This window comes from Podarcis vaucheri (genome assembly GCF_965113315.1).
Source record: "Podarcis vaucheri genome assembly, chromosome: 10".
NCBI classification, from domain to species: domain Eukaryota; kingdom Metazoa; phylum Chordata; class Lepidosauria; order Squamata; family Lacertidae; genus Podarcis; species Podarcis vaucheri.
Window position 1 is genome coordinate 75,685,719 of NC_138748.1, and position 23,361 is coordinate 75,709,079.

Here is a 23,361-nt window from a genome sequence, read left to right on the forward strand (position 1 = left end):
TACGTTGTTAAAGCCTTCTGGATCCAAAATGTCTGTATTTTCAAGAAGTAGCCATTCTTTCAACCAGCAAAAAGCTGCTGATTCATAGTAAAGTTTAAAGTCTGGCAGGGCAAATCCACCTCTTTCCTTTGCATCAGTTAATATCTTAAATTTTATTCTGGGCTTCTTGCCCTGCCAGACAAATCTAGAGATATCTCTCTGCCACTTCTTGAAACAGTCCATCTTGTCCACAATTTGCAATGTCTGAAACAAAAACAACATTCTAGGCAATACATTCATTTTTATCACAGCAATACGACGCAACAGTGAAAGCTTCAAATTTGACAAAATTTCTAAATCTTTTTTCACTTCTGTCCAACATGTTTCATAATTATCTTTAAATAAGTTCCCATTTTTGGCTGTCATATTAATCCCCAAGTATTTCACTTTCTTAACCACAGTCAGGCCTGTCTCATTCTGAAACCTCTCTCTTTCAATTGGTGTTGAATTTTTCTCTAAAACCTTAGTTTTTAGCTTGTTCAGTTTCAATCCTGCCACTTGACCAAATTCTTGAATTAATTCTAAAACCCTTTTAGTACTAGATTCTGGCTCCTGGAACGTCAATACTAAGTCATCTGCAAATGCTCTCAGTTTGTACTGTTTGGCTCCGACCTGTATACCTTTGACCAACTGGTCCCTTCTAATCATATTCAGCAGAACCTCCAGGACCGATATGAAAAGCAGTGGGGAGATTGGGCACCCCTGTCGTGTCCCTTTTTCTATCTTAAATTCTTCCGTCACCACATTATTTACAATTAATTTAGCCTTTTGTTCAGAGTATATTGCACCTATACCATTTTCAAAACCTTGGCCTACCCCCATCCCCTGTAGGTTCTTCTTCATGAAACTCCAAGAGATATTGTCAAAAGCTTTCTCCGCACCCACAAATATCAGAACTGCTTTAGTGTTTATATTCACTTCTAGTTTTTTTCAAAATATCAATTAAGTTCCTCAAATTATAAGACAAGTGTCTTCCCGGGAGAAAGCCCGCTTGGTCTTTATGAATCTCTTCCATCAATACAAAGAGCTTCAGTTTCAATGCAAGCCTTAGAAGACATCATCGGACTCACACAGGGGAGAAACCATTTAAATGCATGAAGTGCGGAAAAAGCTTCAGTCAAAGGGGAAATCTTAGAAAACCTCAGCAGACACACAGGGAAAAAACCATTTAAATGTATGGAGTTTGGAAGGAGCTTCAGTCTGAGTGGAACCCTTGATTTACATCAACAAACTCCCACATGAGAGAAACCCTATAAATGTCAAGTAGACAGAGGTTCAGTCCTAGTGGAAGTCCTACATCCACAGACTCATGGACAGGAAGAACTTTAACAGCTGACACCCTACAAACCCATCAACCCTCAAAGAGGAGAAGCTGTTTAAAGGGAAAGATTGCAGAAAGTGCTTTAGTTATAATGGAGTGTTTAAGGAACATCTAAGGACTCAGAGGGGAGAACCCATTTAGATGTATGGAGTGTGGGACATGTTCCTTTCAGAGTCCACTCTTTTGTTCACAGCAATGAACTCAGCAGAAAATCCATTTTAAAAGCATGTCATGTATTTGTGGTTCTGCTGTTTATATGTAAATCTGTATAGTAATGAAATAATGAAGGTAACGTCTCACTCTAGTGAGTATAATTTTAGATGTAAGGTACCTTTTGATAGTGAGGTGGAGTTGGTGAATCTGGATTTCTGGGATGCTCATTTGCCTGGCAGAAAGGTTTTCTTCGTGAAGCCCCTGCAGATTTCGAGTTGCTGACTTCACTCCCAGATGACAGGAAGCGAAAGACACACATCCTTTGCCCTGTGTCCTTCCAGCCTCTTTCCTCCCTTGCTCCCTTCTGCCGGTTTGTGTGCCTGACTTGGATATCCTGTGCTGTATTTTAATATTGCTGAAACTGGATTGGCTACGTTTTGTGCCTCACTGGGGACCCAGTGAGAACTGTATGCTTTGAAAGCTCAGTAAACTATTACTGAAGAAGTCCTGCTGCCTCTGTGTGTGTTTCTGACCTCAGTGTGGGACTTGCTCTGCACGTGGCCCCTACCCTGCTGCTACTTGGCTCATGCCCTGGAGTTGCTCTACTCAAGCATGCAAGACGGTTTTTGCACCAAACTCTGTCATCCCCCCCCCCACCGCATGATCTCCAAGCACTGCTCCTTCACCCAAACTTCATCCCTGCCTCCTAAGCATTCTGAAGAAAACTGATAATACTGTAAGTTAATGGGTGATTTTCCCCCAAGCCTAATTGCAAGAGGGGAACGGAGGGGCTGCAGGGACCAGGGAAGTGTCCTGATGGGCCCATCTTCACTCTTGAACCCCATGGGGCAACCCCAGAGCTCCTCCTTATTCTGGGGTTTGGGGAAGGTAGTACTTTTCCATAGTCCCAGAAGTTTTTATTCAGTCATGCTGCAAGAGAGTTTTCCTACCAGAGGCCCACAGTTCATATTGCTATCATACTGATTTTACTGTTGTTTCTGCTTTTTCTGTCATGGAACAGCTGGGTGCCGGGGGGGGGAGGCACCAGTTGGGGGACCTACAAGGGAAGAAGGCTTAGATCCTGGGGACTGGTGGTGGGATGGCAGTGAGCAGAAAGAGGGAGGAAAGGGAGCAGACCGGGAGGGGAGGTGTTGCAAGCTGAGGAGGAAACAGGGTTTGGTGAGCAGGAAGAGGCTGGGGTAGAGAGCAGTTCAGACTCAGAGGGAGGAGAGGAGGGGGCCAGGAGACCCTGAGGAGGCCGGCTGCTGAAGCATCCAGGGAGACCCCCCCCCTCCTGCTGCGACCAGCTCCCCTCTCCCCTGGTCTCCTAGAGCACACAAAGAAACCCTGTTCAGACCCCATGAGCCTGTAAATTATATTAAAGGGTGTAGGGTTTTTTTTGTCCCAACATGCATCACTTTAATCTCATTGACAATGAACTGTATTTTCTGCCCATTCACCCCCTTTGAAGAATTCCTTTTCGAGCTCCTTGCATTCTCTCTTTCTTTGAACAACCCTGGACATTTTATTGCCATCAGCAAACTTTGCCCCCTCCTAAGTCTAGATCATTTATGAACAAGTTGAAAAGCCACAGGTCGCAATACTGATCTTGAGGGGACTCCGCTTTCTGCTCCTCTCCATTCAGAGTACTGTCCCTTTATTAGTACGTGTTCCCCCCTCCCTCCTTCTGCACTGCACTGCAGAGGGAACCCTGCAGAAAAGTTCTGGGGTGAATTTTGCTTCCCCACACATCCAACACTGCTCAGCATTCAGGGAAATGGAAGAGGAAAGCTGGCCACAATCCAAGAGACTGAGGTCAGCAGAAAGTGAAGCAAAGCCTACTCCAAGGGAAACCTCTTCAGCTTCCAGCCCGTCTGCTCCCACCATGGCTGAAGAAGAATTGCCATTTGGGAACGGCACAGCTGAATGGAATCCCCACAATCGCTCCTGCTGGAGGAATAGGGGCACTTAGCCCTATACTCAAAGGGGATGGCCAGTGATAAGGAAAATCCCGGGTTGAGAGGTCCCAGCTCGTTGGGGTGCAAGTCCCCCCATGAGTCTGTGAGGTCAGTGAAAGAAGGAAGTTCCAGCCAAGTACAGTGGTATCTCGAATTACAAACGGCTCATGTTACAAACGCTTCACATTACAAACTCCGCTAACCTTGAAGAGTTACAGACCTCCGGAACGACTTAAGTTCGTAACTAGAGGTACCACTGTAATCTGGGAGCAAACCGGCGATCAGTAGACCACAATCTTTATTGTTGCGCAAGAGATTCCCACACAGAGCAAGAACCCCGAGCCTGGGGTGACATCAACCTTTTTAACTCCCCCCCCTTCACCCAGAATACATTTTGAGCAGCATCCTCACTAGTATGTCACAAGTGGGGAGGGGTATCAAAGGGTTACACAAGTTCAGCAGTTCCTCCTTCTATCAGGTACATCTCCGGACACCTCTCAAGTACCCACCACCCAGAGAACAATAAAACTATCGACATACATCCTTGCCCTCAGGGCTTCTCCTGAGATGGGCTTCCAGAAGACCTGGCTTGGCCAGCTGCCTCTGTGGAAGTCTGTTGTCGCCCCTTGGTCACTCCCTGGGTGGGGCGAAGTGTACATGCTCTCACGCTCGGGGGATTATGGCAGGAGGCCCTGTTCTTGCTGCCTACGTGACTATCCGCTTCCAGGGTCATGGAGGAGGGTGAGGCCTAAATTCACCTTAAAATGGCATTGGAATGGGAAGAATTGGTTAAAGAATGGCTATTATATGAATTTGCAAAGTTAGGTATCTTTCCCTGAGCTGTCAAGCTGAAAGGATACATTCAGACACAATCTTTGTAACAGTGTAGCAACTTTAGGCAATTGAAACCATAATGGGTACATTTAATATACTTTGCCCATAGTCTGAGCAGCAGGAGGGCGCTGAGACAACCATGCAAAGGCTGAGCTGAATGGCCGGTTTGGAGGCAGTTTCAGCCGTCTACGGATTCCCCCATTGGCTAGCTGTCAAAACATAGCACTCTTGATTGGTGAGCTTCAGTTATTCATAAATCCCATTCATAAAACACAAAGTCCATAATTTCCATTTATTTCCTGTATTTATACGATGTGTGTGTTGTTCTTGTGCGACTGAGGGGAGAGGGGTTTTGGACCCAGGGGATAATGTCAGATGGTAAACACACCCACCCTTGTAATTTCCATAACAGCAGGATGGAATTCCGCCCACTCTTGTCACACGCAGCTGGGCTCACTTGCCAGAGCCATCTGGAGATCCTGACGGCAATAGCCATCATCCCTGACCACTGGTCTTGCTAGCTCAGGGTGATGGGAGCCGTAGTCGAAAAGCAGCTGGAGACCCAAATTTGGGAAACCCTCTTCTCCCTGAAGGACAAAGGGGGGTTCACTTGCACCAGAGCGTCAGGTGAGCCCTGCAGAATCAGGCCCAAGGGGGCCCCTGTCCTCCCAGGGGCCAAGCAGGGGCCTCTTCTGGGAAGCCCACCGGCAGCACTTGAGCCCCAGAGAAGGGGGGCTGCCTCCAACTGGGGAGGCGCATTTCTTCTAGGGGCACCTTTCCAGGGTCCCCACGGTGCCCCCCCCCCGCCTGGCTCCACTCGGCCAGGGCAGCTGGCTTTTGTTTCGCTGCAGGTGAGCCTGCCCCGTGCAACGTGGGGCTCTTAAGGGAACTTCGGGGGGGGGCAGAGGGGCTGCAGCATCAATACCTAAAACACGGAGGGATCTAAGCTCGTGGGGTGGGGGAGGGGAGCATTTTGCAATGCAAACCTTGTAGTGGGAAGGGATCCACTTTGCAGCTGGATCTCCGGGATCAGCCCCTCCCCCGCTCTCCTGATCCCAGAAGGAAGAGGGGAGGGGGAAAACCTTTCTCTGCCCGCCCCCAATCTTTCCCTCCCCTCCCGGCACATCCTCCTCTCACCCCGCCTCCACAACCCCAGATCCCGCCCCCAAACATCCCACCCCTTCCTCCTCCTCCTCCAATCCGGCTTCTGCTCCGGGAATGTGGGGGGAGCCCCCCTCCCACCCTGCCTGCTTCTCCCGCAAGTGGAGCTTCCACTCCGGATTGCTGCTCTGCGCCGTAGCTATAGGGGGGGGGCGCGCTTTCGGAAAGGGGAGGATGGGAAGAGAAGGATCCACCCCCCCGTAGATGTTGCAGGAAAGAAATGAGAATCGGGAGCGAGGACAAAGAGGTAAAGGGGCAGCGGGGGGCGGAGAGGGAGGGGGTAAGGACCCAGAGACCTCCGCCAGCTCCCCCAGGCGCCTTCCGTGGGGCCAGGATCCCGGCACTCTGGGTGCAGGGGGTGCCAGGAGCGGAGGTAGGAGGGGGGAACCCCCGGGGCAAGGAAGCGCCCCCTTCAAGGCGAAGAGGAGGGATCCCTAGAAAGTGGGGGGTCGTGTCCCCCCACCCCTTCCTTCCTGCAACCTCCATCCTCTTCCCACCCCATAAGTCCCTGCCCTGTCCGGACGCAGCGGTTCTTCCAATTCCAGCCATTGGTCCCCTGGAGAGGAGAGGAAATCCCCAGAGGAAGAGGGGAGGGGAGAGGCCTTCTCAGAAGCGGCTCTTGGCTTCCGCAATCCCACCCAGGAAGCAGCCAGAAACCTTTTCCTCTCTCTCAGGCTTCCATCTTTAATTGTCCTTTCTTGAGGATGAGGATAATGGACACCTGTCCTCAGAAACAGGGGTGCAGAGTCCATGGAATGGCTCTCAGGGCTGATAGAGAAGTTGCACCTCAAAAGCATTTCTGTTCCTCTTATTCTTTGTAGCCAATGTCAGAGTGACTGACAAGCTGAGATACAATCCTTCAGCATCCGATGACAGCGACTGCATGAATCTTCCCAGTCAAAGGACCCATTTTCATGATAGACAGTGCCTGTGGCTGGTGGCTCTACACATCAGGTGTGCCTGTGCAGGCCAAAGACTGCCAGTATTAGCACAGGTGAGGTGTGTGTCATTCCCAAATTCACAGACTGTATGTGAATGAGAGTTTGTGGGTGGGATTATATTTTACAGCAACCCTGTGATTTTCTCCACCCATAACATTGCATAAGCTGATATTGCAGTACGAATTCCAAAATAACCACAAAAAATCACATGATAATAATAATAGTGCAGTGGTACCTCAGGTTAAGAACTGAATTCGTTCTGGAGGTCCGTTCTTAACCTGAAACTGTTCTTAACCTGTGGTACCACTTTAGCTAATGGGGCCTCCTCCTGCCGCCATGTGATTTCTGTTCTCATCCTGAAGCAAAGTTCTTAATAAAAGGTACTATTTCTGGGTTAGCAGAGTCTGTAACCTGAAGCGTCTGTAACCTGAGGTTCCACTGTAGAAGTTATATATTAGTATTTTCCCCCAGCCGCTCTGGGCAGCTTACAGTACATATAGGTAAAGGTAAAGGGACCCCGAACCATTAGGTCCAGTCGTGGCCGACTCTGGGGTTGCGGGGCCCATCTCGCTTTATTGGCCGAGGGATCCAGCGGCATACAGCTTCCGGGTCATGTGGCCAGCAGGACTAAGCCACTTCTGGCAAACCAGAGCAGCGCACGGAAACGCCGTTTACCTTCCTGCCAGAACGGTACCTATTTATCTACTTGCACTTTGACGTGCAGGAGTAGGGACCAAGCATCGGGAGCTCACCCCGTCACGGGGATTCAAACCGCTGACCTTCTAATCGGCAGGTCGTAGGCTCTGTGGTTTAACCCACAGCGCCACCCGCGTCCCTACAGTACATATACAAGACAGTAAAACATCCAACATTAAAAACCTCCTGATACAGCTGTCTTCTAAATGTCAGATAGTTGCCTGTTTCCTAGCCCTCTGAAGGGAGGGCATTCCATGGGGCAGGAGGCCCTCTGCCTGGTTCCCTGGAACTTCACTTCTAACTGCATGGGAACCAGCAAAAGACCCTCGGAGGCGGACCTCCCTGTCTGGACTGAACGATGGGGGTGAAGATGCTCCTTCAAGTCCACAGGGGCGAGGCTGTTTATGGCTTTAGGTTGCAGATCTTGCTCCTCCTTAATGATTGATGTATAGTTAGCAGAGTAGGAGAAAACACTCAGAGGCAGGAAAAAAATAATAATTCAGCTGAGAAATTTATTACTGAAGACAGATAAGCATGACAGGATCCAAAAAATAGGAAAAATGTAACTCACAGTAAAACCCTGACTTAGCAAACCAAAACAGCACTCAAGTAAGAAACAGACAAGCAGAGTAGAGTAATATCAGAATAGGAAGTGGGAGCAGGCACATTTCAATACTGTAATTTCTATACAATTCAAGGTCAGAGTAACCCTGGGACTAGATAACAAGCCTCCAGGTCGACGTGCCCCACCTGCCCTTCACGTTCCTCTTCCGCACAGGCAGAATCTGCCTCCTGGACTGTGGGATTCACGGTTGTTCTCCTCCTCTCCATCCACCAGGGCTTGACTTCAGGTGCAGCAGAATTCCCCAGTGCCCCAAGGATTTGAGACCCATCAGCTTTCCTCACCTGGTTTAGCCGGCCGGTTGAAGCCGTTGCTTGAACCCCTGTTGCATGCTGACAGCTTCTGGAAGCCACAGGTGAGAGCTGAGTGCAGGGTGGGCACCAAGGGTGGAAAAATGACCCCAGAAGGTGCATGACACGTCCCCCACCAAAGGAGAACTACAGCTCCCCAATACCCTATGACATCTAGATTCAGGTAGGTAGCCGTGTTGGTCTGACACAGTTGAAATAAAAAATTAAAAAATAGTCCAGTAGCACCTTAGAAAACAACTATGATTGTCCTAGATAAAAGCTTTTGTGTGCATGCACACTGCTTCAGATACACTGACACAGATGTCACCAGACCCTTGTATGTCGTGGGAGGGTGGGGTGGGGTTTTTCTCAGAAGGTACTCCTACTACCATCTCCCACTACCCTTCACTATATGAAGAAGTGTGCATGCACACGAAAGCTTAGATCTAGAACAAACTTAGTTGGTCCCTAAGGTGCTACTGGACTATTCTTTTTTACTTCAACTGTGTCAGACCAACATGGCTGTCTACGATTAAGTACAGGTATGTCCTGCTTTTCAGTGTCACTTTAGGATAGTCAGAAGACGGGCTCGAGTTCAGGCAGCACGTCATCATTATAAAGCACCATTGGGGTGGGTGTTTCCGCCTGGGATTCCCATGTGCCAGCTGCTTTCCTTCTGCTTCTCCTGCTCTCTCCATGCAATGTGAGGCATGTAGAGGGAGGTCCATCTCCAAGAACAGGAGCTTCCCTGAGCACCCATTCAGCTGACCCCAAGCACCAAGCCTTGTCACTAGTTCTCTGACTGACCCAGACCACAGTCCCTGGAAAGGATGAAGGCCTGGGTCTCCCAAAATGGTCCACATGGACCTCCTGAGGGCAGTGGGACTGTGCAGGTGATTCATGAAGAACTAGAGGTGGAAATAGGGGCAAACACTTGATTTGAAAGGCAGTCTTAGAGTAAAAATTCTTGCTAAATGTAGTTTTTATCAATCTCTTTATCTCTTCATAAATCATGTTCCAAAATCTTTGTATCTCTAGAAAGGGCCACCACATATGGTAATATGTTCCTATCTGTTCCTTACATCGCCAGCACTTGTTATTATTTGATTTATTTATTTTTGCAAGTTTTACAGAGGTCAGGTACCACCTATAGTACATTTTCATAAGATTTTCTCTTATAAGGAAACAAGCCGTGAATTTTATATTTTTAGTCCATAATTCGTTCCAAATATTGGGTTTGATCGTATGTCCCAGGTCCCTCTCCCATTTTACTGTAATTTCTTTGATATCTTCCTCCTTTCTTTGCCAATTCAAAAGTAGTTTGTACATTTTAGAAAGTGTCTTTTGATTATTATATAAAATATCCTTCTCCAGATAGGATATTTTTTTGTCAAATCTTTTGGTTCTTTTATCCTTTTCAAGGGCGGCTTTTAATTGATAATACTCCAGCCAGGTTATTCCCTTCTGTTTCAATTCGCTTAGGCCCTTTATTTTCGGATCACTACTTGTTTCCTCTACTAAATCCTTATATGTTAGCCAATCGCTGTTCATATTCATCCTGTGAACTGACATAGATTCCATTGGTGACAGCCACCATGGTGTTTTGGTTACTACTGATTTTTTACTCCTCTCCCATACTTCATATAATCCCCTTCTCACAATGTGATTTAAAAATCCTTTGCGGGATTTAACCTTGTCATAGCCTATGTAGCCATGCCACCTGTACACAATATCCCATCCCTCCAGATCTAGGACTTCCGTGTTTTTAATTAATATCCAGTCCTTAATCCATGTCCAACACACTGCCTCAAAGTACAGTTTAAGGTCAGGGACCGCGAAGCCTCCTTTTTCCTTCAACTCCGTTAGCAGCTTAAATTTTATGTGTGGTTTTTCCCCTTGCCAAATAAACTTGGCAAGGTCTTTCTGCCAATCCTTAAAACACTTTACGCCTTTAATTATAGGTATTGTTTGGAACATAAAAATCATCTTTGGCAATACCATCATTTTAACTGTGGATATTCTCCCCCACAGGAATAATTTTCCCCAAGTCTCTAATTCTTTTTTTTTATTTCCTTCCACTTCTTCTCATAATTGTCCTTATATAAGTTTATATTCTTATTGGTGATCCAAACCCCCAAATAATTTACCTTATTGGCTATGTTTAAACCTGTTGTATTTTCCAGTTGCTCTTGTTCCAACTTACGTAAATTTTTCATTAATAATTTGGATTTTCCTTTATTCAGTTTGAACCCAGAGACTTTCCCAAATTCTTCCAGTTGTGCAAGCATTTTTTGGATACTTTCCACTGAATTTTAAGTGGTTACGATTACATCATCGGCAAAGGCTTTAATTTGGTAGTATCGAGTTCCTAGGTTAATTCCTCTTATATTTTTATCCTTTCTTATTGCTATTAAAAGTGGTTCCAAGGTGGCAATAAAAAGAAGTGGGGAGAGAGGGCACCCCTGTCTTGGCCCCCTTTCGATGCTGAACTCTTCGGTGATCTCGTTATTTATTAGCAGTTTTGCTTTTTCGTTATCATATATCGCCCTAATTCCATTAATTATTTTCTCCAGACCTTTGAAAGTTTCCAATAGGAAATTCCATGATACTCTATCAAAAGCTTTTTCTGCATCAACCAATAACATGGCCATCTTTTTACTTGGTTTCATTTCCACATATTCCAACGGGTCAATTATTATTCTTGTATTGTCTTTTATATGTCTATCCGGTAAGAAGCCCGCCTGGTCTCTGCTGATTATTTTGTTTAGAGTCTTTTTTAATCTATTAGCCATCACCCCAGCATAGATTTTATAGTCTGTATTCAACAGGGAGATTGGTCTATAATTTTTCATGTCTGTCAACTCCACTCCCTGTTTCGGGATTAGAGTGACCAGTGCTTCTTTCCATGATTGTGGTATATCTTTCCCTCCCAGTATATTATTCATTATTCTTTGTAATATAGGGAGGATTACTTCTTCCAGGTTCTTATAGTACAGTAATGTGATTCCGTCAAGACCTGGCGATTTGCCACTCTTCATTTTTTTTTATTACTTGTGCCATTTCATCTATTTCTATATTGGAGTTGAGGGCCTCAACTTCTTCTTTTTCAATTCTTGGTAATTTATTTTGTTGTAAATACTCTTCCATTTTATTAAACTCTAAATGTTCTTGTTTATATAAATCTTTATAAAAGTTTAAGAATTTTATTTTTATTTTTACTGGGTCTGTTGTTTCCTCTCCTTTGTCCAAATTTTTATTTATAACTTTTTTTGTTTGCTTTTCCTTTATGCTAACAACTTACCGGGCTTATTGGCGGACTCAAAATACCTTTGTTTTCCCCATTTAATTTTATTTTCTACTTCCTCATTTAATATACGAGAGATATGGGATTGCAATATCTTTATTTTTTGTAATATTTCATGACTTTTTTGGATTTTTGATCAACTCTTTTTCATTAATTCTTATCTGGTTAGCTCTTGGATATTATTGTCTTTTATCTTCTTCAGCCTAGCCATTTGTTGTATTCCAAGACCCCTCATGTACGCTTTACTAAACTACATTTATGTCTGCATTTTGTTTCCCATTTATCTCGAAAAATTCCGCTAACTTGATTTTTGCTTGTGTCACTCATTGGTCGTCTCTCCATATAATTTTTACTAGGAATGGTTTCAGATAATATTCCCAAAAACAAAACTAGGCTATTTATGTACGCAACATCAGCAGTAAGGGTTGTAGTGGCAAAACACTGGAAAGATAAAAATATACCCACTAAAGAGGAATAGGTTGTCAAATTGTGTGAGTACTTGGAGCTCGCAAAGCTGACCGATGCAATAAGAGATAAACCTTAAAAAATGGTGAAAGAAGAATGGGAATATTTAAATAATTATGTAGGGGACAAGGGCTCAACAAGAAAGATCTGGCTATGTTTAGAATGATACCGCATAGAGAAATGATACCAAGATGAGGGATTCCTTTGGAATGCAGATAGAGAGAATCAATAAGAATAATGATCTGTTGTGAGCTTGACGGAAGTGTACAATAGATGAGCTTTCCTGCTTAGGCTCATTTTTTTTCCTCTTTTTCTCTTTTTCTTTTTCTCTTTTTCTTTTTTCTTTTATCTTTCCCATAGTTGCTTATGTTCTGTGTCATGTACCTCAATATTTTTTGTAGACTTTTTTCATTTTTTTTTCATTACTATTAAGAAATTTTTCTTTGTCATTTTGGTTGTCTATATTTCTAAGTACCTGTTTACATGTACCTGTTTAAAGAAAAATAAAAGTTTTTAAAAAAGAGAAGAAGAAAAAAGAAAGAAAGGCAGTCTCAGAGGACAACGGTATTCTAAGATCATTCTGTGTTATTAAAGATGATTGAGGATTATAAAAGGTTGCTGATGCATTACTATCATTCGACATCATACCATTTTCATTTCCTAAAAATTGGGAACATGGGGAGGACATGGGAGAATGTAGGAGATGTTGAAATAAGAGAAGGTGCTAATGGAGGTTGATGTGTCCTTTTTTTTCTGTGTTCTCTTTCCTAAAACCCAAACAGGATTTCCTTTCTGTCCACTCTGAAAAAGGTGGTGGAGAAGACAGAATTGCAGGGGACAGGGCACCTTTCGTTTCATTAGGAATAGCCATTAAAATGTGTGAAATGTGGAATATGCTTCACTGAATGAGCACACATAGTTCACATCAACGAACACAAAAAGGAAAGAACCCATTTAAAGGTATGGAGTGCGGAAAGAGCTTCTCTTTCAATGCAAAACTTAGAACACACCTGCAGACTCACACAGAGAGAAAACGTTTTAAGTGCAGGGAGTGTGGGAAGAACTTCAGTCAGAGTGGAAACCTTAAATTGCACAAACGGACTCACACAGGGGAGAAACCATATGAATGTATGGAGTGTGGAAAGAGATTCAGTCAGAGTGGACACCTTAGACAACATCAACGGACTCACACAGGGGAGAAACCGTTTCAGTGTAGGGAGTGTGGAAAGAGCTTTAGGGATAATGGAAACCTTAGAAAACATGAACGGACTCACACCGGGGAGAAACCATTTAAATGTATCGAGTGTGGAAAGAGTTTTAGTAATAATGGAAAACTTAGAACACATGAACGGACTCACACCGGGGAGAAACCATTTAAATGTATCAAGTGTGGAAAGAGCTTTAGTGAAAATGGAAAACTTAGAACACATGAACGGACTCACACCGGGGAGAAACCATTTAAATGTATCGAGTGTGGAAAGAGCTTTAGTGCAAATGGAAATCTTAGAAGACATGAACGGACTCACACCGGGGAGAAACCATTTAAATGTATCGAGTGTGGAAAGAGCTTTAGTGAAAATGGAAGCCTTAGGAATCATCAACGGACTCACACAGGGGAGAGACCATTTAAATGTATTGAGTGTGGAAAGAGCTTTAGTGATAATGGAAGCCTTAGGGAACATCAACGGACTCACACAGGGGAGAGACCATTTAAATGCATGGAGTGTGGAAAGGACTTCAGTCGGAATGGAAGCCTTAGGACGCATCAACGGACTCACACAGGGGAGAAACCATATAAATGTATTGAGTGTGGAAAGAGCTTTAGTGATAACGGAAGCCTTAGGAAACATCAACGGACTCACACAGGGGAGAGACCATTTAAATGCATGGAGTGTGGAAAGGACTTCAGTCAGAATGGAAGCCTTAGGAAGCATCAACGGACTCACACAGGGGAGAAACCATATAAATGTATGGAGTGTGGAAAGAGCTTTAGTGATAGTGGAAGCCTTAGGAAACATCAACGGACTCACACAGGGGATAAACCATATAAATGTATCGAATGTGGGAACAGCTTTAGTGAAAATGAAAACCTTAGGAAACATCAACGGACTCACACAGGGGATAAACCATATAAATGTATTGAGTGTGGAAAGAGCTTTAGTAATAGTGGAAGCCTTAGACAACATCAACAGACTCACACAGGGGAGAAACCATTTAAATGCATGGAGTGTGGAAAGAGCTTCAATCAGAGTGGAAACCTTAGAAATCATCAACGGACTCACACAGGGGAGAAACAATATAAGTGTATCGTGTGTGGAAAGAGCTTTAGGAACAGAGGATATCTTAGAACACATCAACGGACTCACACAGGGGAGAAACCATATCAATGTATCGAGTGTGGAAAGAGCTTTAGTCATAGTGGAAGCCTTAGACTACATCAACGGACTCACACAGGGGAGAAACCATTTAAATGTATTGAGTGTGGAAAGAGCTTTAGTAACAATGGAAGCCTTAGACTACATCAACGGACTCACACAGGGGAGAAACCATATAAATGTATGGAGTGTGGAAAGAGCTTTAGTGATAGTGGAAGCCTTAGGAAACATCAACGGACTCACACAGGGGATAAACCATATAAATGTATCGAATGTGGGAACAGCTTTAGTGAAAATGAAAACCTTAGGAAACATCAACGGACTCACACAGGGGATAAACCATATAAATGTATTGAGTGTGGAAAGAGCTTTAGTAATAGTGGAAGCCTTAGACAACATCAACGGACTCACACAGGGGAGAAACCATTTAAATGCATGGAGTGTGGAAAGAGCTTCAATCAGAGTGGAAACCTTAGAAATCATCAACGGACTCACACAGGGGAGAAACAATATAAGTGTATCGTGTGTGGAAAGAGCTTTAGGAACAGAGGATATCTTAGAACACATCAACGGACTCACACAGGGGAGAAACCATATCAATGTATCGAGTGTGGAAAGAGCTTTAGTCATAGTGGAAGCCTTAGACTACATCAACGGACTCACACAGGGGAGAAACCATTTAAATGTATTGAGTGTGGAAAGAGCTTTAGTAACAATGGAAGCCTTAGACTACATCAACGGACTCACACAGGGGAGAAACCATATAAATGTATGGAGTGTGGAAAGAGCTTTAGTAACAGAGGATATCTTAGAAAACATCAACGGACTCACACAGGGGAAAAACCATATGAATGTATGGATTGTGGAAAGAGCTTCAATCAGAGTGGAGACCTTAGAAACCATCAACGGACTCACACAGGGGAGAAACCATTTAAATGTATCGAGTGTGGAAAGAGCTTCAGTCAGAATGGAAAACTTAGAAAACATCAGCAGACACACAGGGGAGAAACCATGTAAATGCATGGACTGTTGAAGGAGCTTCAGTCAGAGTGGAACCCTTGATTTATGTCAACAAACCCACACAAAAGACAAACCATATAAATATCAGGAAAGTAGATAGAGGTTCACTCTTAGTGGAAGTTCAAAATCAACAGACTCATGGACATGAAGAAGTTTAAGAGTTGAAACCCTTCAGACCATCAACAAACTCAGAGAGCATAAGCAGTTTAAATGAAAAGACTGCAAAAAATGCTTTATTTATAATGGAGTATTTAAGGAACAGGGACGCGGGTGGCACTGTGGGTTAAACCACAGAGCCCAGGACTTGCCGATCAGAAGGTCGGCGGTTCGAATCCCCGCAACAGGGTGAGGTCCCGTTGCTCGGTCCCAGCTCCTGCCTACATAGCAGTTCAAAAGCATGTGAAGTGCAAATAGATAAATAGGTACTGCTCTGGTGGGAAGGTAAACGGCGTTTCTGTGCGCTGCTCTGGTTCACCAGAAGCGGCTTAGTCATGCTGGCCACATGACCTGGAAGCTGTACGCCAGCTCCCTTGGCCAATAAAGCAAGATGAGCACCGCAACCCCAGAGTCGGTCAAGACTGGACCTAATGGTCAGGGGTCCCTTTACCTTTATTTAAGGAACATCTAGGGACTCTCACATGGGAGAACCCATTTAGATGTATGGAGTGTGGACTCCTTCCTCTCAGAGTGCACTCTGAGCAATGAACTCAGCAGGAAATCATTCCTAAAAACAAGAGGTATATGTGAAGTTCTGGTGTTTGTATGTAAAACATTATAATAATGAAATAATGAAGGCAGCATCTCACAATGGTGAGTATAACTTTAGATGAAAGTACCTTTGGTTTTTGCACCAAACTCTGTCATTCTCCCACCGCATGATCTCCAAGCACTGCTTCTTCACCAGAACTTCATCGCTGCCTCCTGCGGGTCATGAAGAAAACTTGTAATACTGAAATTGAATGGGATATTTTCCCCCAAGCCTAATTTCAAGAGGGGGAAGGAGGGGCTGTAGGTACCAGGGAAATCTCCTGGTGGGGGCATCTTCACTCTTGAACCCCATGGGGCAACCCCAGAGCTCCTGCTTTTTCAGGAGTTTGGGGAAGATAGCATCCAGGGAGACTCCCCCTCCTGCTGCGACCAGCTCCCCTCTCCCCTGGTCTCCTAGAGCACACAGGGAAATCCAGTTCAGACCCCATGAGCCTGTACATGATATTAAGAGGTGTTGTTTTTTTGTCCCAACATGCATCACTTTAATCTCCTTGACAATGAGCTGTATCTGTTCATTCACTCCCTTTGAAGAAGTCCTTTTGGAGCTCCTTGCAATCTCTCTCTCTTTGAACAACCCTGGAAAAATTGCTGCCATCAGCAAACTTTGCCCCCTCCCTGCTCCCTCCTAAGTCTAGATCATTTATGAACAAGTTGAAAAGCCACAGGTCCCAATACTGATCTTGAGGGGACTCCGCTTCTGCTCCTCTCCATTCAGAGAACTGTCTATTTTTTTTAAAAAAAATTTTTTTAATTGGATTTTCATATACAAAGTCGAGAATGTAGACGTAAAAAAAGGAAAAGAAAAAAGCAGAAAAAGCAGAATAAAAAAATCAACTTTTCAAGTCATTTTTACAAATCCAACTGGACTTCCCCACATCTTCCGAACCCAGCGTTCTTTACAATAAAAACATCAGCAATTTGTTACCTTGTTTCATGCCTTACTGTATCTTTCAGATATTATGTTTCTAGATTCAAAATACTATTTCTCCATTACTTGTACCTTAAAATAAACATAATAAAATTGTTTCAAGTCTCCACCTTGTCTTTCTTATAACTTAATTTCCAATTCACTAGATCAGTTTGCTGAAGCTATAATTTCGAAATCATGCACATTCTTAACATTCATACTGTCAGGGGTTCAGGAGCAGAGACGCAGAGAAGGGAGGAGACAGAGAGCGAGGGGGAGGAATACGAAGGAAGGATGAGTGGGGATGACGACCCGAGATCACCGAGCCTGTCTAGCGAGTCCGAGGATTCCCAGAAGGGAGCGCCAGCAGTCAGAGCAAGGGGGGAGAGCAGGGGGACACCCCAGGAAGAAGGGTCCAGAGAGGGATCAGAGAGCAGCAGTTGGAGATCGGGACCCACGTGCCCAGCCGGGAGTAGCGGGGAGAGAGGGGACCAGATATCGGGCTCAGGAGACTTTCAGAAGGAGGGAGGGCATGAGTCAGGAGTAGTCACGCCCACCTCGGGGAGCGAGGAAACGGTCAAGAGGAAAGTAGAGAGTTGGGCGCGCGCGCCAAGTTCAAATGTAGCGGAAGCTGGCGCAGTCAGCAGCCCAGAGAGTGAGCCAGGTCCCAAAGCCCGCCGCAAGGAGGCGGAAGGGTCAGGGGGGTCCGCGTCAGAAGAGAGTAGGAAGGGAGAGACCCAGGGGGGCAGAAGGACCCAGAGACGGAAGGAAAGGCGCAGGTGGTGAAGCAGACGCCACCGATGGTGATGCGCCTTGGCAACCACAGGGAAGTCATCAGTTTTAATGTCACCCAACTGTCGGACACGCCCATTGTGTTGGGCATGAGTTGGCTGGACAGGCACAGTCCGACACTGGCTTGGTACCAGAGACAGCTGATCTTCGGCTCCTCTTATTGCGCAGAACACTGCATCCTGCCCAGACAGGAGGGAGAGGAGGAGGAATCACAACTGCAGTTGGGAACGTTGCAGGCAGTCCCCCACAAATACGCAGACTTTCTGGAGGTCTTCTGCGAGAAAGAGGCTGACAAGCTACCACCGCACAGGCAATATGACTGCAAGATTGACCTCCTACCAGGGGCGACGCTACCGAAAGGGAAGCTGTATTCCATGTCTGAGGACGAACTACAGGAACTCAAACAGTTCATAGATCACAATTTGCAGCGCGGTTTCATCCGGGAGTCCAGGGCAGTAGGGGGCAGTCCTGTTTTCTTCGTGAAGAAGAAGGACACGCCCCAAAAAAGACTGGTGGTGGATTTTCGCCTCTTGAACAAGATGACCAAGCCCTCTGATTTCCCCATGCCCAGGATTGACGACCTACTGGCGACGGTGCGCAAGGGACGCGTGTTCACCAAGTTGGACCTGCGAGGGGCGTACAATCTCATCCGCATGAGCGAGGGCGATGAGTGGAAGACAGCCATGTTCACGCCTCTGGGCACCTACGAATACAGAGTGATGCCGTTTGGATTGCAAAACGGTTCTCACTGTTTTCAAGCTTTCATGCATCATGTGTTGGCGGGACTCCTTTACAAGAAGTGCGTCTGCTTTCTGGATGACATCCTGATATTCTCCGAATCGCAGCAAGCCCATGACCAAGATGTTCGGGAGGTGCTGAAGAGGCTGCAGCAGCATAGACTGTACGCCAAACTGGAGAAGTGCCAGTTCGACACGACGGAGGTGGATTTCTTGGGTTACAAGTTGTCGGACAAGGGGCTAGCCATGGACAGCGCCAAGGTTCGCGCGGTGTTGGATTGGAAGAGCCCGCGCAACCGGAAGGAGGTCCAGCGGTTTGTCGGCTTCGCCAACTTCTATCGCAAGTTTATCAAGGGGTTCGCGATGCAGACGGCGGCCATTACGGACACGCTAAGCTCCAAGAAAAAGAAATTCATCTGGACGGAGCAGGCGGAGCAGTCCTTTCAGGCACTCAAGCGTCTCTTCGCGTCGGAAGAGCAACTGCTGCATATCGACCCCAGCAGACCGATGCGGGTAGAGACAGACGCGTCCGATAGAGCAGTGGGAGCTGTCCTGCTGCAAAGGGACCCACAGGGGGTCTGGAGGCCGGGAGCGTTCTACTCCAGAAAGCTCAGCAAGTCGGAGCAGAACTACACCATCTGGGACAGGGAGTTGCTGGCCATTCATGCAGCTTTCAAGGCGTGGAGGCACTTCCTGATCGGCGCCAAGCACACGGTGCAGGTCTGCACGGACCACAAGAATCTGGAGCACTGGCGCACGGCTCAGTTCCTGAACCAGAGGCAGATACGTTGGGCGGAGTTCTTTGCTGACTTCAATTTCCGAATAGAGTACGTCCCAGGCGACACCAACATCATGGCGGATGCACTGTCCCGAAAACCGCAATACCTCGAAGAGGCGACGCCAGCGGCAGCCATGCACATCTTCGCGCCAACAGCGTGGGCGTGCGCTTCAGCCACAGTAGACCTGGATGCGGTGCGGCGGGCGTTGCAGGACGACTCATTCGCGCAGGCGAAGATGGCAGAGGTGCACAAGGGCACGGCGAAAGGCGACGAGTTCCAGATACGAGACGGCTTGCTCTTACGTAAAGGGGCCATCTACGTGCCGGGAGACGAACTTCGCGCCAGGGTACTGCAGCAGCTGCACGACGCACCCACGGCCGGGCACTTTGGCACGGAAAAAACGGTGGAATTAGTCGCAAGGGACTTTTGGTGGCCCAGACTGAGAGGGGAAGTCGCGGACTACGTTGCGAGGTGCGACACCTGCCAGAGGGCCAAACCGGTGCACAAACCACCGGCGGGACTGCTGGAACCGCTGCAAACGCCGTTTGAACCGTGGGAGAGAGTGGCCCTGGACTTTGTTACGGATCTACCCAGCTCGAGAGGCAAGACAGCTGTACTAGTGGTGGTGGACTTGTTCACCAAGATGGCACATTTCATACCGTGTGCGAAGGTGGCCACGGCAGAACAAACAGCCAAACTGTTCATAGATCACGTGTTCAAAGTGCACGGGCTGCCGCGGTCTATACTGTCCGACCGGGGGCGGCAGTTCATCTCGAATTTCTGGCAGAAGCTGATGGGCTTCCTGAACGTCAAGATCAACCTGACATCAGCGAGACACCCGCAGACCAATGGGCAAGCGGAGAGGGTCAATGCCATCATGCAGCAGTACCTGAGATGCTATGCCAATCAACAGCCTGCGACGTGGGTGGATTACCTGCCGCTCGCCGAGTTCGCCTACAACAACACGAAACACGTGTCCACAGGGGTGACGCCGTTCTTCGCCAACAATGGGAGGAATCCCAGAACCTTCCCGGGACTGGACAGAGTGGGGGAAGGGGAACCGCAGACGGCGGACGCCTTCGCATCTGAGTTGCAGGAGATCCACGATCAACTCAGACGGCAGCTGGAGCTAGCGAAGCACGCATACAAAGTGCAAGCTGACAAGCACAGGCGAGTTGGCGAAGAGATCCGAGTGGGAGACTGGGTCTGGTTGGCAGCCCACGCAGTGCCGACCAGATCGTTAGCCAAGAGGAAGCTGGGGCACAAGCAACTCGGTCCATACCGAGTCGAAGCGCAGATCAACCCGGTGGCTTTCAGGCTGGTGCTACCGGAGGGTTCCAGAATGCATCCGGTGTTCCACAGGTCGGTGCTCACTCCCTACAGGGCACCTCACAGGTTCCAGGAACCGGGAACGGCACCGAGTCAGTCTCCGGAGCGAACGGAGGCGGGGAGATTGCCACAGCAGGACCCCATCAACGAAGTCACGGAGATTTTGGACTCCAGATGGGGGGAAGACGGAGTAGAATATCTCCTAGCAAGGGAGGGCACCCGGGCCAGCACGAATAGCTGGGTGCCGGACTACGCCTTGGAGGAACCCCTGCTCAAGGACGAGTTTCATGCCCTTTTCCCACACAGACCTATGCCAGCGGGCTTCTTCGACGACTGGTTGTTCACGCCCACGCTTTCCTCCAGCACGTTCCATGGCTTCGACTCAGACGGGGAGCCCGCACAGCGCACACGTTCCCCAGAGGGGTCACCGGAGGGTTCGGCGTCCGACAACTCGTATTGGTGGGACGATCGGCCAGAGGAGCAGTGGCGCCGGAAGTGGCAGGAGATGCCAGGTCCAGCGACAGACGCAGAGACTGACATGGACGTGTGCGGGGAGGATCTCGGTTTCGAGCACGGCGGCACCGAAATGGAAGCGGAGCAAATCACCGTTGACGAACGCGGGGAGGAAGACTCGGAGGTCTTCAGTTGGCGGCCAGCAACGGGGAGCGAACTGTATCCGACATTCACTCCCGTGATGACGGAGCACCCACCAACCACCCTTGAAAGCGGGGAGGGGGGAAGGGGGGGCTTCGAGGGGGGGATGGATGTCAGGGGTTCAGGAGCAGAGACGCAGAGAAGGGAGGAGACAGAGAGCGAGGGGGAGGAATACGAAGGAAGGATGAGTGGGGATGACGACCCGAGATCACCGAGCCTGTCTAGCGAGTCCGAGGATTCCCAGAAGGGAGCGCCAGCAGTCAGAGCAAGGGGGGAGAGCAGGGGGACACCCCAGGAAGAAGGGTCCAGAGAGGGATCAGAGAGCAGCAGTTGGAGATCGGGACCCACGTGCCCAGCCGGGAGTAGCGGGGAGAGAGGGGACCAGATATCGGGCTCAGGAGACTTTCAGAAGGAGGGAGGGCATGAGTCAGGAGTAGTCACGCCCACCTCGGGGAGCGAGGAAACGGTCAAGAGGAAAGTAGAGAGTTGGGCGCGCGCGCCAAGTTCAAATGTAGCGGAAGCTGGCGCAGTCAGCAGCCCAGAGAGTGAGCCAGGTCCCAAAGCCCGCCGCAAGGAGGCGGAAGGGTCAGGGGGGTCCGCGTCAGAAGAGAGTAGGAAGGGAGAGACCCAGGGGGGCAGAAGGACCCAGAGACGGAAGGAAAGGCGCAGGAGGTGGAGCAAGGCTAGGGTATTAAGCTGGTGCGCTAGAGGCGGAGACTCAGACGGGTCTTCGTCGTTCTGACCTAGAAGAAGTAGGGCTGCACATTGCAGTTTGGAAATGGAACCTGTAATCCAATAAAGACTCTTTTAAACTGAACGCTGGCAGACTTGGTCCTATGTGAGCTGGGACTGGGTGGCAGCCCTGACACATACAATTTATAATGTTTTTGCAAATAGTCCTTAAATTTTTTCCAGTCCTCTTCCACTGTTTCCTCTCCCAAATCTCGGATTCTGCCAGTCATTTCAGCCAGTTCCATGTAGTCCATCAATTGCGTCTGCCACTCTTCCAGTGTGGGTAAATCTTGTGTCTTCCAATACTTTGCGATAAGAATTCTTGCTGCTGTAGTTGCATACATAAAGAAAGTTCTGTCCTTCTTTAACACTTTCTGGTCTACAATGCCCAGGAGAAAGGCCTCTGGTTTCTTGGGAAAGGTATACCTGAATACCCTTTTTAACTCATTGTAAATTACTTCCCAGAAGGCCTTCACTTTTGGGCAGGTCCACCAGAGGTGAAAGAATGTCCCTTCAGCCTCCTTACATTTCCAACATTTATTATCAGACAGGTGATATATCTTAGCAAGCTTGACTGGGGTCATGTACCACCGGTATATCATTTTCATAATGTTTTCCTTCAAGGCATTACATGCCGTGAATTTCATTCCGGTGGTCCATAACCTTTCCCAGTCCTCAAACATGATGTTATGCCCAATATCCTGTGCCCATTTTATCATGGCAGATTTAACTGTCTCATCTTGTGTGTTCCATTTAAGCAGCAAGTTGTACATTCTCGAAAGTGTCTTAGTTTTTGATTGTAACAATTCCGTCTCTAATTTCGATTTTTCCACCTGGAACCCTATTTTTTTGTCCAATTTAAAAACCTCTTGAATTTGAGCATAATGTAACCAATCTCACACCTTGTTTTTTAATTTCTCCAAGCTCTTCAACCTCCAACTGTCTCCAATTTTTTCAATTATTTCCCAATATTTCGGCCAACTGGCCTCCATATTGGGTCTTTTTCTAGCCTTGGCCTCCATTGGTGATAGCCACCTCGGGGTCTTGCCTTCTAATAAGTCTTTGTATTTTGTCCAGACCATAAATATTGATCTTCTGACAATATGGTTTTTGAAAAGCTTGTGAGTTTTTACCTTGTCGTACCACAAATATGCATGCCAGCCAAAAGCATTGTCAAACCCTTCCAGATCTAGGACATCAGTGTTCTCAAGAAGTAACCAATCTTTCATCCAGCAGAAGGCTGCAGCTTCATAATACAACCTTAAATCTGGCAGGGCAAACCCCCCTCTTTCTTTTGAATCAGTTAGTATTTTAAACTTTATTCGGGGCTTTTTGCCCTGCCAAACAAACTTAGAGATATCCTTCTGCCACTTTCCAAAGCATTCTACTCTGTCCACAATCTGTAGGGTTTGGAACAAAAATAACATTTTAGGCAATACATTCATCTTTATAGCTGCAATTCGACCCAACAAGGAAAGTTTCAG

General features: G+C 47.0%; 4 protein-coding genes across 7 annotated transcripts in view; 3 read left to right on the top strand and 1 right to left on the bottom strand.

Moving 5' to 3' along the window:
- The window catches only part of LOC309541270 (uncharacterized protein), a 174,165-nt gene that overhangs the window by 72,682 nt on the left and 78,122 nt on the right, over window positions 1–23,361 (bottom strand). The gene's annotated exons all lie outside the window — the stretch shown is intronic.
- The window catches only part of LOC309541297 (uncharacterized protein), a 132,911-nt gene that overhangs the window by 33,628 nt on the left and 75,922 nt on the right, over window positions 1–23,361 (top strand). The window contains exons 2-4 of one of the 2 annotated variants that reach the window (XM_082239005.1): window positions 6,288–6,465; window positions 7,942–8,080; window positions 12,145–14,424. In XM_082239005.1, coding sequence (XP_082095131.1) covers window positions 12,690–14,424 — 1,735 coding nt within the window. In that variant the 5' untranslated portion in view covers window positions 6,288–6,465; window positions 7,942–8,080; window positions 12,145–12,689. Of the gene's footprint in view, window positions 1–1,002; window positions 1,255–6,287; window positions 6,466–7,941; window positions 8,081–12,144; window positions 14,425–23,361 lie in introns of those variants that run through there. The other variant, XR_014223694.1, reaches the window with a different exon arrangement.
- The window catches only part of LOC309541370 (uncharacterized protein), a 113,134-nt gene continuing 95,359 nt past the window's right edge, over window positions 5,587–23,361 (top strand). The window contains exon 1 of the mRNA XM_082239181.1: window positions 5,587–5,601. The gene's annotated coding sequence lies outside the window, so the exon portion shown is untranslated. The remainder of the gene's footprint in view (window positions 5,602–23,361) is intronic.
- On the top strand, window positions 14,431–16,670 carry LOC309541440 (uncharacterized protein). Its single transcript, XM_082239313.1, has 2 exons — window positions 14,431–15,844; window positions 16,006–16,670. Exon 1 carries the CDS (start codon window positions 14,595–14,597, stop codon window positions 15,174–15,176), a length of 582 nt encoding a protein of 193 aa, XP_082095439.1. The 5' UTR covers window positions 14,431–14,594; the 3' UTR covers window positions 15,177–15,844; window positions 16,006–16,670.

Bases quoted from the DNA above. Each gene is read 5' to 3' on its own strand.
- LOC309541440 (XM_082239313.1), top strand. From the start codon at position 14,595: ATGGAGTGTGGAAAGAGCTTCAATCAGAGTGGAAACCTTAGAAATCAT.